This window comes from Biomphalaria glabrata, chromosome 3 (genome assembly GCF_947242115.1).
Source record: "Biomphalaria glabrata chromosome 3, xgBioGlab47.1, whole genome shotgun sequence".
Lineage (NCBI taxonomy): Eukaryota > Metazoa > Mollusca > Gastropoda > Planorbidae > Biomphalaria > Biomphalaria glabrata.
This window is the reverse complement of record NC_074713.1, coordinates 28,418,806-28,437,196: the sequence shown is the minus strand read 5'-3', so window position 1 is coordinate 28,437,196 and position 18,391 is coordinate 28,418,806. Positions and strand designations below refer to the sequence as shown.

General features: G+C 38.4%; 1 protein-coding gene across 4 annotated transcripts in view; it reads left to right on the top strand.

Moving 5' to 3' along the window:
- Positions 1-11,176, top strand: part of LOC106061559 (visual system homeobox 2-like) — an 85,732-nt gene extending 74,556 nt beyond the window's left edge. For 3 of the 4 annotated variants that reach the window (XR_008777014.1, XR_008777013.1, XR_008777012.1), the window contains exons 5-7: positions 2,938-3,118; positions 5,868-6,358; positions 6,509-11,176. Coding sequence is in view for 1 of the 4 variants with exons in the window: in XM_056024376.1 (XP_055880351.1) it covers positions 2,938-3,118; positions 5,868-6,148 (462 nt within the window). In the remaining 3 variants the exon portion in view is untranslated. Of the gene's footprint in view, positions 1-2,937; positions 3,119-5,867; positions 6,390-6,508 lie in introns of those variants that run through there. The other variant, XM_056024376.1, reaches the window with a different exon arrangement.
- Positions 11,177-18,391: the final 7,215 nt, after the last annotated feature.

Here is an 18,391-nt window from a genome sequence, read left to right as displayed (position 1 = left end):
TAAAACTTTAAAAATGTATATTCTAAGGTGTCTATAGTACAGTATCCAGCTACTCTTCTATTGAAAGTGTAGGTGAAATATTTAATCATATATTCACTGCACTTAATAAATGAAGCCCAGTGACTGGTAGAAAAACAAATTTGTAGTGTTGTGTCACATTTTTGTTTGTTCATTCTTTCTTGTCTGTGTTTAGAGGGGATAGATCTATATTAATAACCTGCCACCTTGTGTGTGTTTAGAGGGGGTAGATCTATGTTAATAACCTGCCACCTTGTGTGTGTTTAGAGGGGATAGATCTATGTTAATAACCTGCCACCTTGTGTGTGTTTAGAGGGGATAGATCTATGTTAATAACCTGCCACCTTGTGTGTGTTTAGAGGGGGTAGAGCTATGTTAATAACCTGCCATTTTGTGTTCGTGTGTGTTTAAAGGGGGTAGATCTATTTGATTATCTATGTGAGTATATATGCCACGTTGTGTGGAGAGTCAAACTAAATATAGGTAACTCCGGCCATTCATTGGCTCTAGATTTTCCTTCTTGTTCATTCACGTCCCCTAAAGATAACTGTGCTCCTTTCATGACAATATTTGGCATCAATTTTACATCATCTGCAAACATCGGGGGGGGGGGGGTGGGCATTGCTTCCAGAACGAGTCGAGTTCAGCGTGTCCTTTGTTTAACTCTATCTCTCTTCATAGTGATGCTTTTACCTCCCGGAACAATATAGCATTGAAAAATTGTGTGTGTGTGGTGGTTTGGGGTAGGGTGGCGGTGCTGAAGAGTGTAGGGGGTTAAAAGAGCTCTGCCTAGTTTACCGATTGCGGTTCTCAGCTTACTGTACGCGTGCACGTACGGGAAGGGAAGATGGGAGGTAGCGCTATCGGAACCGGAACAAACGATTGTCTAATAAATAATTTCTTTCGTTTCGGTGCTCCGGTTTGAATGGGTTAACTTCATCACAAACATATAGATCTACACTCACACACGCTCTCTTACTTGACACAAACGGCCTCGACCTAAAAGGTCGCAAAAGAAGGGGGGGGGGGGAGGGAGAGAACGAGTTTATCTATTATTGAGCTAACTTGAGTTATTTTGTGCAAATTACGCCGAGTGCTAGGGAGCAGTATTCTATTGTAATGCAAGGGTCGCAACCCTCCACCTCCCACGTTCCAAACAACGTTAAAAGGTTAAGGGAGGGGTGGGGGTGTCGAGTTCAAGTATTATTAATGAATCTCTAGTATTGACAAGTTACTTTCAGGGACATTAACTCGTAACTACTTTAGTGTAATACATTTGTTTGCCGTAACAGCGATGAGGGTTATCCCGCTTGAATATACAACGATTGTATCAATTTAATCAAAGGGAGAAAAAAACCTTAAAACTATTTGACTAGAAAAAAATCAATACATTCAGAGTGAAAAATACGTTGGATTATGTTATCATTATTAATCAACCATTTAGCTTGCGATTAGAAAGTTATACACAGACATTGCAACATATACTTTAATTGAATGCCAGGTTGTACGGTCTAGCCTCAGGGGGATTTCTTTCAACCACAGAGATATTTCTAGCTATTTGTCTTTGTCTTGTTAAAACATTGATTGGGCCAAAGGTTCTATTTTTCTGGTTCAAGGCTTGGTTTGGGTATGGTCACTTGGACACTCAGGGCTCAACTAGAAAAGACTTGTTTTGGGTATGGTCACTTGGACACTCAGGGCTCAACTAGAAAAGACTTGTTTTGGGTATGTTCACCAAGAGAAGACGTTTTTAGGTAGGGTCACTAAGACACACAGGACTCACCTAGAGAAAGACGTTTTTTTAGGTAGGGTCACTAAGACACACAGGACTCACCTAGAGAAAACGTTTTTTGGGTAGGGTCACTAAGACACACAGGACTCACCTAGAGAAGACGTTTTTTGGGTAGGGTCACTAAGACACACAGGACTCACCTAGAGAAGACGTTTTTTGGGTAGGGTCACTAAGACACACAGGACTCAACTAGAGAAGACGTTTTTTGGGTAGGGTCACTAAGACACACATGACTCACCTAGAGAAGACGTTTTTTGGGTAGGGTCACTAAGACACCCAGGACTCATCTAGAGAAGACGTTTTTTAGGTAGGGTCACTAAGACACCTAAGACTCACCTAGAGAAAGACGTTTTTTAGGTAGGGTCACTAAGACACACAGGACTCAACTAGAGAAAACGTTTTTGGGTAGGGGCCACTAAGACACCCAAGACTCACCGAGAAAAGACGTTTTTTGGGTAGGGTCACTAAGACACCCAAGACTCACCTAGAGAAAGATGTTTTTTGGTTTGGTCACTAAGACACCCACGACTCCCCTAGAGAAGACGTTTTTTTTTGGGTAGGGTCACTAAGACACCCAAGACTCACCTAGAGAAAGACGTTTTTTGGGTAGGGTCACTAAGACACCCAAGATTCACCTAGAGAAAGACGTTTTTTAGGTAGGGTCACTAAGACACCCAAGACTCACCTAGAGAAAGACGTTTTTTGGGTAGGGTCACTAAGACACCCAGGACTTACCAAGAGAAGACGTTTTTGGGTAGGGTCACTAAGACACCCAGGACTCACCTGGAGAAAACGTTTTTGGGTAGGGTCACTAAGACACCCAAGACTCACCGAGAGAAGACGTTTTTGGGTAGGGTCACTAAGACACCCAGGACTCACCTGGAGAAAACGTTTTTGGGTAGGGTCACTAAGACACCCAAGACTCACCGAGAGAAGACGTTTTTTGGGTAGGGTCACTAAGACACCCAGGACTCACAAAGAGAAGACAACTGAGAACAGAGAACTTTGGTAAATGCTGGTTGCCCAACGTACGAATGAATGGACAATTTTAACTAGAATTGTATGCAAAGTGACCTCAGAGCCCTATATTGTAGCCGTCCCTGTCTCACTTTGCTTCTCATTCCCAGGTTTGGTTCCAGAACCGCAGGGCCAAGTGGAGGAAGACAGAGAAGACGTGGGGCAAGAGTTCCATCATGGCGGAGTATGGATTGTATGGCGCCATGGTCAGACACGCCTTGCCCTTACCCGACGCCATTGTGAAGAGTGCGGAAAAGGGCATCGAGCACTCGGCGGCGCCCTGGTTGTTAGGTAATCAAGTGCCCAGCTCATTTCATTTCAATCTATAAACCCACGCACACACACACTTTTATATGTTGTTGATGTTGATGCTTTATTAATTATTTATTATTTATTATTGTTATCTGAGTGGGAACTAATACAAATACTAAAAGATTTGATACATACGTTTTTGTTCTAACAAAGTCTAGTGCTAGTGAAAACAAGGTTTTTAGTTGTTGGAGATTTTTGTCTTTTTAAACATAAACGCTAGCTAAATATTATTATTAAATACTTTTTTATAAAGGCTTAAATAAGGGAAAGATCTGCACATTTAAAAACATACCTCTCAAAACTGTAAAATTTATTTCCCTTTTTCTAGATAAAAAAATAATTTATTTTCACATTTTTTAATTCTTTGATTGATTTATGTTTTGTAATGGACAATGAATAATTGTGCAAAGTTTCAGTTTCTTAGAATGGGAAGTGGGAGAGACAAACGGAGTGAGATAATACAAGGGTTGTAAGGAGCTAGAAACTTATCCCCTTTTCTGACCTTACGATCTGTAGGACACATGTTTTAAAGGTAATCGAGCCTGTTATGTTACATTCCTTCCATCCTATGTATATGTGTGGGGTGGTGGAAATGGTGGTCCTAGCCTATTTCCGTGGGTCACTGCCCGATAGACGTTTCAGGGAGCACTATGGAACACGATGCAGAGAGGACGACGAGACAGTAGAGCACATTGTGTCTTGCACGCTAGAGGACAAGAGGATATGCGAGAAGAAGAACTGCTGCATGTTCAACAACTGGTCAAGAAAACAACTGGTCAAGAAAACAACGGGTCAAGAAAACAACTGGTCATTTCTTGTACGGGGACAAGCTGACTATAGAAACCTTTATCGCATGTCTTGTACCTGCTCTAAGGGGTATAAGCCTTCACTTACTATTCGTCTTGAGAAACGTCTCTTATATGGTAATGTGTTTCAAAGTTCCTTGTAGTCGAGATATAGTGCATTTTAAAACTACTTTTTATTATGCATCAGCAGTTATGAGGATATGATTGTATATTTGTAAGGAGAATGTGATTGGTCAAACTAAAGAGATGAAAAGATACACACGCCATCATTTATCTATAACTTATTCCTGAAACAATTTTATTTCCATACTCTTCTTCCTACTGTCAAGTAACGTACAACGATTCTTGCACTAGTTTATTTTTGAAGAGAACATTTGCATCGTAAGCTCATAGATGGATGTTTTTGACGTGATTTCCTTCAGCTAAAAAAAAATAACCTAGTGGTTGGAAACTGACAGGCCGCGAAAAAAGATTGAATGGTTCCAAAACAAAGCGGGAAGACGGAGATTGTAAAGGCTATTTACAAGGATGCACTGGTAGTGGTGAGAGAAGTGATTGTAATAAATGTATTGAAATTAAATTGTATCGTACATTAATGGAGTGTCTATACTATTCAAGTGATTTTAAGTTCCAGAATAAAAGCTTTACTTTCAAGTTCTAAGGGTCTCTGTTTTGAACTTACACTTGATATTTTGTATCTCCGGAATCACGCTATTGTTTGAGTGTTCAAAGATGGTATTCTTTTCAAAAGAGAAAGAACTATACGATATGAAAACAGAAACGCATTGTTTGATCAACACAATCTCATCATACCATCCATCAACACATTGTACCATCCATCGACACATTGTACCATCCATCGACACATTGTTTGATCAACACAATCTCATTGTACCATCCATCAACACATTGTACCATCCATCGACACATTGTTGGATCAACACAATCTCATTGTACCATCCATCAACACATTGTACCATCCATCGACACATTGTTTGATCAACACAATCTCATCGTACCATCCATCAACACATTGTTTGAAAAACACAATCTCATGGTACCATCCATCAACACATTGTTGGATCAACACAATCTCATTGTACCATCCATCAACACATTGTTTGATCAACACAATCTCATTGTACCATCCATCAACACATTGTTGGATCAACACAATCTCATTGTACCATCCATCAACACATTGTTTGATTAACACAATCTCATTGTACCATCCATCAACACATTGTTTGATCAACACAATCTCATTGTACCATCCATCAACACATTGTTTGATCAACACAATCTCATGGTACCATCCATCAACACATTGTTTGATCAACACAATCTCATCGTACCATCCATCAACACATTGTACCATCCATCGACACATTGTTTGATCAACACAATCTCATTGTACCATCCATCGACACATTGTACCATCCATCAACACATTGTTTGATCAACACAATCTCATCGTACCATCCATCAACACATTGTACCATCCATCGACACATTGTTTGATCAACACAATCTCATTGTACCATCCATCGACACATCGTACCATCCATCAACGCATTGTAACATCTGGCACCAAACACATTGTGACACAAGTAAAGAACACACTCATTAAATAGCTTAAGTGGAATTACTACTGATGATAGCCTAATACTTTTGGTAAATTAAAATTATGCTTCTATTTTGTGTATTGTCAGGTATGCAAATTAAAACTTTGCTTCTATTTTATGTATTGTCAGGTATGCAAATTAAAACTTTGCTTCTATTTTGTGTATTGTCAGGTATGCAAATTAAAACTTTGCTTCTATTTTGTGTATTGTCAGGTATGCAAATTAAAATTATGCTTCTATTTTATGTATTGTCAGGTATGCAAATTAAAACTATGCTTCTATTTTGTTTTTTGCCAGGTATGCACAAGAAATCTCTAGAAGCCTCCAAAAAAATGAGCGAGGAAGATAGCGACCTGTCAGGCAACGAGACGGGTTCAGAGGGCAAAGGTCGTGTCAAAGAAGAGCGGAAGACTGAGAGTATCGCCACATTGAGGGCCAAGGCTCAGGAGCACAGCGCCAAAGTGCTGCAGGCGCTCCAGAAAGAGGAGGAAGCAAACTACTGCGACAGGAGGAACATGCAGGAGCACAAGCGTCATGAGTTTATCGAATCTTTGTCCAGGGGCGTCGTCATGTGTTGATTCCCCTTTAAAGATTTTAAGATCACTTCATGAAAATAAAAGTGAATATATTTGTGTGAGTAGTGATGACAAACACTGAGGTGAATTAGACATCCAAAACACTGAGGTGATATAGACATCCAAAACACTGAGGTGAATTAGACATCCAAAACACTGAGGTGAATTAGACATCCAAAACACTGAGGTGAATTAGACATCCAAAACACTGAGGTGATATAGACATCAAAACACTGAGGTGATATAGACATCAAAACACTGAGGTGATATAGACATCAAAACACTGAGGTGAATTAGACATCAAAACACTGAGGTGATATAGACATCAAAACACTGAGGTGATATAGACATCAAAACACTGAGGTGATATAGACATCCAAAACACTGAGGTGATATAGACATCCAAAACACTGAGGTGATATAGACATCCAAAACACTGAGGTGATATAGACATCCAAAACACTGAGGTGATATAGACATCCAAAACACTGAGGTGATATAGACATCCAAAACACTGAATCACTGCAGAGATTAAGAATTCTTGTGATGTTTTGTTTTCAATTTGTTCGACTCCATAAGAAGAAAATGCTTTGCAAGTAACATTACAAGATCTCTGTTGAAATAGCAAACATTGCAAGAGACTCCGGAGATAAATACAAATTGTACAATTTATTAAATTAATTCGTGGATGTCTTTTGTTTTTAGTAGTTACTAAGTGTGGTCAGAAATGTTGAGATGGATAGACCTATAACAATGATGTATTATAACTTATCGCCACTACACAATGTGACGTCAAACATTTCAAGAGGTGGATAGACCTATAACAATGATGTATTATAACTTATCGCCACTACACAATGTGACGTCAAACATTTCAAGAGGTGGATAGACCTATAACAATGATGTATTATAACTTATCGCCACTACACAATGTGACGTCAAACATTTCAAGAGGTGGATAGACCTATAACAATGATGTATTATAACTTATCGCCACTACACAATGTGACGTCAAACATTTCAAGAGGTGGATAGACCTATAACAATGATGTATTATAACTTATCGCCACTACACAATGTGACGTCAAACATTTCAAGAGGTGGATAGACCTATAACAATGATGTATTATAACTTATCGCCACTACACAATGTGACGTCAAACATTTCAAGAGGTGGATAGACCTATAACAATGATGTATTATAACTTATCGCCACTACACAATGTGACGTCAAACATTTCAAGAGGTGGATAGACCTATAACAATGATGTATTATAACTTATCGCCACTACACAATGTGACGTCAAACATTTCAAGAGGTGGATAGACCTATAACAATGATGTATTATAACTTATCGCCACTACACAATGTGACGTCAAACATTTCAAGAGGTGGATAGACCTATAACAATGATGTATTATAACTTATCGCCACTACACAATGTGACGTCAAACATTTCAAGAGGTGGATAGACCTATAACAATGATGTATTATAACTTATCGCCACTACACAATGTGACGTCAAACATTTCAAGAGGTGGATAGACCTATAACAATGATGTATTATAACTTATCGCCACGACACTCTGTGACGTCAAACATTTCAAGAGGTGGATAGACCTATAACAATGATGTATTATAACTTATCGCCACTACACAATGTGACGTCAAACATTGCAAGAGGTGGATAGACCTATAACAATGATGTATTATAACTTATCGCCACTACACAATGTGACGTCAAACATTTCAAGAGGTGGATAGACCTATAACAATGATGTATTATAACTTATCGCCACTACACAATGTGACGTCAAACATTTCAAGAGGTGGATAGACCTATAACAATGATGTATTATAACTTATCGCCACGACACTCTGTGACGTCACACATTTCAAGAGGTGGATAGACCTTCAACAATGATGTATTATAACTTATCGCCACGACACTCTGTGAAACCACGTTAAAACTTTGAGTTTGTAAGTCTAGTGTTCCAGCTTGATGTGTTAGATACATCGCCAGGATTGCAAGGTGAAAATGGTCATTTGTCAATGCGTCTTTTTAATATATCTTTATTTAATGTCCCTCTGACCTTGCGATATTCTCCCTGTGTCGAGCTCGAGGCTCTGGGATGGACAGTCCAGAGATACAACAACCCGTCACTGTTTAGAAAATATTGTATTTATTGTATTGAAAGTAGTCAGAAGATCCAAACTAGGCCTTAGAGTTGAATCCAGTTGAAACCACCAACTCGACCCAACTAAAAAAAAAAACAACATTATTTTGTGTTTGAAATCCTGACGTCATATTTCGTGAAACCACTGCAAACGTTGGAAACAAATAAATGTGGGTCTAGACGGTTCTCAAGCTGTGTCCTTGTTTCGTGGGGTCTAGACGGTTCTCAAGCTGTGTCCTTGTTTCGTGGGGTCTAGACGGTTCTCAAGCTGTGTCCTTGTTTCGTGGGGTCTAGACGGTTCTCAAGCTGTGTCCTTGTTTCGTGGGGTCTAGACGGTTCTCAAGCTGTGTCCTTGTTTCGTGGGGTCTAGAAGGTTCTCAAAACTGTGTCCTTGTTTCGTGGCTCTGATATTTTAGTTCATGTCTGACTTTCAGGTCTAGACAATGAGCTCCAAAGAATTGAAACGCACTGATAACATAGATTAACAGTTGTACCGGAGTGAAGTTCTTGCTCCAAACCTGAGGATGAACAGCACTAGATAGTTCATTGCCCTGTCATTCGGTTTTCTTGCAAGGACTTGATTTTTTCATCATTTATTATGCAAGAGAATATCTCCTAGAATTAGTTAGAGAACACTGATCCATATCTGACTGACACAAGATCACTTCGTCCCTCCCTATAACTACCGCCTCCCACCCGAAATAAAACACAAACCAGCCCAAATAGACTGCTCATGTTGTCCTCAGTGAACTGACCATGACCCCTTGGATTATGTGTGTATAGAATGTAAGCATATACTGTTGGGTTGTTAAGGCCGAAATGTCTTGTATTTCTGTTATATAAGAAAATGGTATAATTAAGTGCTTACTGATGTGACATTTCTATTAAGTGTTGTTAGCTTACAGTGCCGATGTCTTTTTGAATTCTAGTTTGCAGTGTTAGGTTGAGCGATGCCATAGTTTAGTATGGACACATTATCTCAAAGTTTAAACTGTCCAGTCACGTGATGCGAGTACACTCTTCTCCTGGTGACGGAATTGGGAAAGTGAAAAAGCATCAGCTGAGAATGATCTGAGGAACAAAATAATTTGATATTTAGTTTGAGCTGCGTCAACTCAAACGTTTTGAAAAGTTAGTTTGACTAATTCTTTGTCGGACAGCTATTCGTGACATTTTCAAAAATATACCTTTAATTACTGATAGCCTTTAGACTTACTCGACTTCAGAAACTAATAGCCTTGTGTCTTCAATTTGCAACAAAGGGACAAAACTCTCACGTCGATTCAAGCTGGAACAAAGAAAATAAAAGCCCAAAGAAATATTTTTTTAATAAGAAATGTCTATCGTCTGCTGGGACGTTCATCCCCCTGCAAGTATCACGTCTGATGTGTTCTCCATTTGAAACTATCTCCAACAACTCTGAAAGTAATCCGAATGGCGCCCCTCCGTTAGGGCGTTAAAGTCTAAGAGTTCAATTTTGGTAATTTTTCTTAGCTTAAGTCTAATCAAGATGCCAGAATTTGTCAATCAAAGTCGAGGTACTGTCAGAGGATATGGCTTGGAATGTGCGATGTTTGATCTCAGATGCAGACTGTCTAGGTTCAAACACTTGTTCGAGTCCGAACTAGCTTAGGATAATGGTTAGTATCCAAGAAATCCAATGGCTTTCACTCAACTCTTAAAGATTCTCACCATCACTGGCGTCCAACAGTGTAATCACACATCCAGGTATACATTACAATGTCTTTAGTGAGACTTGGAGATAATCTTTAATTGAAGAGGTTTATTAAATGACTTGAAATGTAAATTATGTACATAATTGTGATGTCATTGGAACTTAAACATGACGACTTGTTAACCTGCTATTGTTGTCGCATCCTTTCAGTGTCCATGTTTTCATTTCTTGAGGTGGCTCTAGTAGGCTAGTTGTTGAACTTGGACATACTAAGAAAAAAGGGAGATCACCCACGTTATTTTTGTTACTGTTTTGTAAGAATGATTTGGCAAAGGTTTTACAAAAACAAAAAAAAAATAATTTCGTTAGTATTTTGGATGTAAAGAATGTTTAGGTACTCTATAATTGTCAACACAAAGAAAAAAAAATGATTTGAAAATATCTTTCACTGACCATGCCATTAGATCCACAGTTTGCTCTGTACTTAGACGTAAGATAGGTACAGCATACAAAGAAAACAGAATTTGTTTTTTTGCATACGAGTATAGAATGATATTGTCGAGGCACTGACCTTATGCCATGGAGTTTGTAACACTAAATTGTACACTGACTTTTGTGACAGACTTTTGTGACATTGACTTTGTGAAACTGACTTTATAGCACTGAATAAGTGAGGCTCACTTTGTGACAAACTGAAGTATCTTAACAAGCCATGGATCTAATTAAAAATGACATCCAAACACAAAAGACATGGTGCACATGAGAGAGATGTGGTATGTGCTCGTAATTATTATAAGAAAAGATGTACTCATAAGAAAGAGTCCTAAGGGCTGTACATACAAGAAACTGTATTTGTGTTACTGTATTTGGACAAAAAATCTAGACATCTTTAAACTTGTTCAGAAGACAATTTCTTTGCGTTCACAAACACTGACACACTTTTTGATTGTCCACATGTTGCTCCAGTACAACTTTTCTTCAGATTTGTCGATTTATAAAATAATTTATGCATTTTGGATTTTTTCTGTGTATATTTTGTTTGAAAAATGCATAATGAGTTACCAATATACAAAGTAATAGTTCTCACAACTTGAGATTTCATTCATTTGATTCCACGACAGTTTCAGTCAATAAAAATGGAAAAAAATATATACATGTTTTTGTCTATGCATCACGTGTATGCGTATGTGTGACATGTATGTGTGTATGCTTCACATGCATGTCTGTATGTTGCACATGTGTGTGTGAATGTTGCACATGTATGTGTGTATGTGTGATATGTATGTGTGTATGTTAAACCGATTTTGTGTATATTTACATTGCATTGATACTATTTGCATATCCTGTTCAAACAATCGTTTGTTTTGTAGTTCAAATAATGCCACAATCTTCAATGATAGATTACATAAATTATTCGTTAATCCGAACTCCTTATTTTTAAAATAAGTTTTACAGTACTGAGGTCAAATAAAAAATGTGGACTGGAGAAAAAGACGAAACAATGAGGCCATTAAAAAAAAAAACATATTGTTATAACCCCGCCATGCACACCCGCCATCCAGATAGTGCAGAAGGTGCGCACTGACAGACACCAGACTGAGACGGAGGTTGACATTAGAAAGAAGAGCACAAGTCCCGCCCAAGTCTAGAGCCGAGATGTAGAGACTGTGCTAGAGACAGATGTTGTGTTAGTGTACTTGTGATGGCCTGTGAATAAACATCGTGGCCTCGTTAAGTTACCTCTCTTATTGCAACACAATATTTACAAAATAAATGCTATAAACATTGTAACAAACCTAAGGGAGGCAACTCACAGAAGATAGGTCTTGAATTAACAGAACATCACAAACACAGAGCATACCAGTGTTAGGTTTTAAAAATCTGAAATAAATTATTTTATTTAGTTACGAAGTTAATAACCTTATTCTACTTCCTATGTACCTGTTTTTCTTGTGGAGAAATATTACTTGTAGCCGTTTGGTCTCCACATCAAGCCGTTATCACAATGGGTCACTGTTCGGACATTGAAATGTCTTGCAAGATGTTTGGTCTACACATCAAGCCGTTATCACATTAGTTCACTGTTCGGGCATTGAAATGTCTTGCAAGATGTTTGGTCTACACATCAAGCCGTTATCACAATGGTTCGGACATTGAAATGTCTTGCTAGCCGTTGGTCTAGAATTACAAATGAAAATCTTCATGAACAAAGTAGCACCTGAAAATGTTCATAACAATGAAAGAATAATTAGTGTGCACTACATTCAGTAGCCATTTTTCAATGAAGCTTGCATAAGAGAGGTAACTTTGTAATAGTCGCAGCTGCGCTGACCGTCCGACAGGTTAATCGTTTCAATTATTAAGCATAAAGGATCTCTTGCTACTGCAGTTTGTCACACCTGAAACATACACCACAAAAAGGTAAAAGTCACATCTGAAACCTACTCCACAAAAAGTCACATCTGAAACCTACACCACAAAAAGTCACACCTAAAACCTACACCACAAAGAATCACAACTGAAACCTACACCACAAAGAGTCACAACTGAAACCTACACCACAAAGAGTCACACCTGAAACCTACACCACAAATGGTCACACCTGAAACTTACACCACAAAAAGTCACACCTAAAACCTAAACCACAAATAGTCAGATCTAAAACCTACACCACAAAAAGTCGAACCTGAAACGTACATCAAAAAAAGTCACACCTGAAACCTACACCACAAAAGGTCACATCTGAAACCTTCACCACAAAAAGTCACACCTGAAACCTACACCTCAAAAAAGTCACACCTGAAACCTACACCACAAAAAGTCACACCTGAAACCTACACCTTAAAAAAGTCACACCTGAAACCTACACTACAAAAAGTGACACCTGAAACCTACACCACAAAAAGTCACACCTGAAACCTACACCACAAAGAGTCACAGGGGACAGAACGTTTGAAATGATTTTAAATAAAGACCGAAAGGATGTAATTAAATCTGACTTTGTCAAAGTCGTGAGCCACGAGAAAGAAGTATTAATTAGTAAACTTCTTGTGGGGTTTCAAGTGCATCTGAACGTGTCGACCTCAGCTACCGATCAACCAGATTCTAGAGTGTGTTTACGTTGCTGGGAGGGGCGTGGCTGTGTGTGAGTGTTGTGTAGCTGTAATTAGGGCAGTTTACTCTGACTCTATCACAAGGTCAAGTATCCAGAGACTGCAATCATAAAAATGAACAAAACATAAATAAAAATATAGCACAGGACTGTCACAAGAGTTCGTGGATTTAAGAGAACAGAATTCATTTACGGCATCCAGCTTGTTATCGTCAATGAGGATGGAGGGTGGTGCTGTAGCAGGTGGTCCCATAGGATGGAGGGTGGTGCTGTAGCAGGTGGTCCCATAGGATGGAGGGTGGTGCTGTAACAGGTGGTCCCATAGGATGGAGGGTGGTGCTGTAACAGGTGGTCCCATAGGATGGAGGGTGGTGCTGTAACAGGTGGTCCCATAGGATGGAGGGTGGTGCTGTAACAGGTGGTCCCATAGGATGGAGGGTGGTGCTGTAACAGGTGGTCCCATAGGATGGAGAGTGATGCTGTAACAGGTGGTCCCATAGGATGGAGGGTGGTGCTGTAACAGGTGGTCCCATAGGATGGAGGGTGGTGCTGTAACAGGTGGTCCTATAGGATGGAGGGTGGTGCTGTAACAGGTGGTCCCATAGGATGGATGGTGGTGCTGTAACAGGTGGTCCCATAATATTTGTTTCTTTCGTGCTAAGGAAAGTTACAGTTTAAATCAGATTTCAATAGCTTTTAATCTCTTTTTAAAAAAAATCTAAATGTGACAGACAGACCGACAGACTAAACGCACAAAAGTAGGCGGCTATTGTCCTGACTGTGGCACTAAACCACAACAAAAAATTCTGAATATTTTAAACTTTTTGTGGGAACTAAATTTGTACCATGTGGCGCGGCCTTCATGTTACTGTTCAGAATTACCCCAGCTATAAAGTTTATATCATTCTATTTTCTTGATAGCTTCATTTTATCGTTAAACTTATCTATTGTTTGTATATCTTTCTATTTTCTTTATATATTTATAACTTTATGAGCTTCTATTGACAGGTCTTAGTCTCTTGCTGTCTTGACATGTCTCTGACATGGTCTCACTTTGGCAAATCTTTCTATTTTCTTTATATATTTATAACTTTATGAGCTTCTATTGACAGGTCTTAGTCTCTTGCTGTCTTGACATGTCTCTGACATGGTCTCACTTTGGCAAATCTTTCTATTTCTCGACTTTGTTTATTCTTCCAATGTGTCGTCGTATAACATGATCACATTCACGTGATCACATTCACACGATCACATTCACATGATCACATTCACATGATCACATTCACGTGATCACATTCACGTGATCACATTCACGTGATCACATTCACATGATCACATTCACGTGATCACATTCACGTGATCACATTCACATGATCACATTCACATGATCACATTCACAGGATCACATTCACATGATCACATTCACATGATCACATTCACATGATCACATTCACATGATCACATTCACATGATCACATTCACATGATCACATTCACATGATCACATTCACATGCTCACATTCACATGCTCACATTCACATGATTACATTCACATGATCACATTCACATGCTCACATTCACATAATCACATTCACATGCTCACATTCACATGCTCACATTCACGTGATCACATTCACATGATCACATTCACATGATCACATTCACATGATCACATTCACATGCTCACATTCACATGATCACATTCACATGATCACATTCACATGATCACATTCACATGATCACATTCACATGATCACATTCACGTGATCACATTCACATGATCACATTCACATGATCACATTCACATGATCACATTCACATGATCACATTCACATGATCACATTCACGTGATCACATTCACATGCTCACATTCACATGCTCACATTCACGTGATCACATTCACATGATCACATTCACATGCTCACATTCACATGATCACATTCACATGCTCACATTCACATGCACACATTCACATGATCACATTCACATGCTCACATTCACATGATCACATTCACGTGATCACATTCACATGATCACATTCACATGCTCACATTCACATGATCACATTCACATGATCACATTCACATGATCACATTCACATGATCACATTCACATGATCACATTCACGTGATCATATTCACATGATCACATTCACATGATCACATTCACGTGATCATATTCACATGATCACATTCACATGATCACATTCACATGATCACATATCGTCTGTTTATCTCTTCGTCTTTCTTGGGTGCTCTTTCTATTTCTTTTTTACCCCACAATCTCTTTCTTGCTCTCTCTTTTTCGCTCTCATATTTCTCTCTCTATTCTCTCTCATTCTGGATCTAGTACTTTCTCTCTCTCTCTCTCTTATTCTCTCTTTTTTAGCTATCTTTTTTACTCGTTTTTTATCGTTGACACTTTTTTTTTTTACACTTTTCTCTCTACTTCTTGCTCTCTCTCTCTCTCTCCTTCTCTCTATATATACTCTACATATTTGACTCTCTCTCTCTCCTTCTCTCTATATATACTCTACATATTTGACTCTCTCTCTCTCCTTCTCTCTATATATACTCTACATATTTGACTCTCTCTCTCTCTCTCTCTCTCTCTCCTTCTCTCTATATATACTCTACATATTTGACTCTCTCTCTCTCTCTCTCTCTCCTTCTCTCTATATATACTCTACATATTTGACTCTCTCTCTCTCTCTCTCCTTCTCTCTATATATACTCTACATATTTGACTCTCTCTCTCTCTCTCTCTCCTTCTCTCTATATATACTCTACATATTTGACTCTCTCTCTCTCTCTCTCTCCTTCTCTCTATATATACTCTACATATTTGACTCTCTCTCTCTCTCTCTCTCTCTCCTTCTCTCTATATATACTCTACATATTTGACTCTCTCTCTCTCTCTCTCTCTCCTTCTCTCTATATATACTCTACATATTTGACTCTCTCTCTCTCTCTCTCTCTCTCCTTCTCTCTATATATACTCTACATATTTGACTCTCTCTCTCTCTCTCTCTCTCCTTCTCTCTATATATACTCTACATATTTGACTCTCTCTCTCTCTCTCCTTCTCTCTATATATACTCTACATATTTGACTCTCTCTCTCTCTCTCTCCTTCTCTCTATATATACTCTACATATTTGACTCTCTCTCTCTCTCTACTTCTCTCTATATATACTCTACATATTTGACTCTCTCTCTCTCTCTCTCTCCTTCTCTCTATATATACTCTACATATTTGACTCTCTCTCTCTCTCTCTCTACTTCTCTCTATATATACTCTACATATTTGACTCTCTCTCTCTCTCTCTCTCTCCTTCTCTCTTTATATACTCTACATATTTGACTCTCTCTCTCTCCTTCTCTCTATATATACTCTACATATTTGACTCTCTCTCTCTCTCTCTCTCTCCTTCTCTCTATATATACTCTACATATTTGACTCTCTCTCTCTCTCTCTCTCTCTCTCCTTCTCTCTATATATACTCTACATATTTGACTCTCTCTCTCTCTCTCTCCTTTTCTCTATATATACTCTACATATTTGACTCTCTCTCTCTTTCTCTCTCTCCTTCTCTCTATATATACTCTACATATTTGACTCTCTCTCTCTCTCTCTACTTCTCTCTATATATACTCTACATATTTGACTCTCTCTCTCTCTCTCTCTCCTTCTCTCTATATATACTCTACATATTTGACTCTCTCTCTCTCTCTCCTTCTCTCTATATATACTCTACATATTTGACTCTCTCTCTCTCCTTCTCTCTATATATACTCTACATATTTGACTCTCTCTCTCTCTCTCCTTCTCTCTATATATACTCTACATATTTGACTCTCTCTCTCTCTCTCTCTCCTTCTCTCTATATATACTCTACATATTTGACTCTCTCTCTCTCTCTCTCCTTCTCTCTATATATACTCTACATATTTGACTCTCTCTCTCTCTCTCTCTCCTTCTCTCTATATATACTCTACATATTTGACTCTCTCTCTCTCTCTCTCTCTCCTTCTCTCTATATATACTCTACATATTTGACTCTCTCTCTCTCTCTCCTTCTCTCTATATATACTCTACATATTTGACTCTCTCTCTCTCTCTCTCTACTTCTCTCTATATATACTCTACATATTTGACTCTCTCTCTCTCTCTCTCTCCTTCTCTCTATATATACTCTACATATTTGACTCTCTCTCTCTCCTTCTCTCTATATATACTCTACATATTTGACTCTCTCTCTCTCTCTCCTTCTCTCTATATATACTCTACATATTTGACTCTCTCTCTCTCTCTCTACTTCTCTCTATATATACTCTACATATTTGACTCTCTCTCTCTCTCTCTCTCCTTCTCTCTATATATACTCTACATATTTGACTCTCTCTCTCTCTCTCTCTCCTTCTCTCTATATATACTCTACATATTTGACTCTCTCACTCTCTCTCTCTCCTTATCTCTATATATACTCTACTTCTCTCTCTCTATACTTCTCTCTATATATACTCTACATATTTGACTCTCTCTCTCTCTCTCTCTCTCTCCTTCTCTCTATATATACTATACATATTTGAATCTCTCTCTCTCTCCTTCTCTCTATATATACTCTACATATTTGACTCTCTCTCTCTCTCTCTCTCCTTCTCTCTATATATACTCTACATATTTGACTCTCTCTCTCTCTCTACTTCTCTCTATATATACTCTACATATTTGACTCTCTCTCTCTCTCTCTCTCTCTTTCTCTCTATATATACTCTACATATTTGACTCTCTCTCTCTCTCTCCTTCTCTCTATATTAACTCTACATATTTGACTCTCTCTCTCTCTCTCTCTCTCTCTCCTTCTCTCTATATATACTCTACATATTTGACTCTCTCTCTCTCTCTCTCTCCTTCTCTCTATATATAGACTACATATTTGACTCTCTCTCTCTCTACTTCTCTCTATATATACTCTACATATTTGACTCTCTCTCTCTCTCTCTCCTTCTCTCTATATATACTCTACATATTTGACTCTCTCTCTCTCTCTCTCCTTCTCTTTATATATACTCTACATATTTGACTCTCTCTCTCTCTCTCTCTCTCTCTCTCTCCTTCTCTCTATATATACTCTACATATTTGACTCTCTCTCTCTCTCTCTCCTTCTCTCTATATATACTCTACATATTTGACTCTCTCTCTCTCTCTCCTTCTCTCTATATATACTCTACATATTTGACTCTCTCTCTCTCTCTATATATATATATATATACTCTACA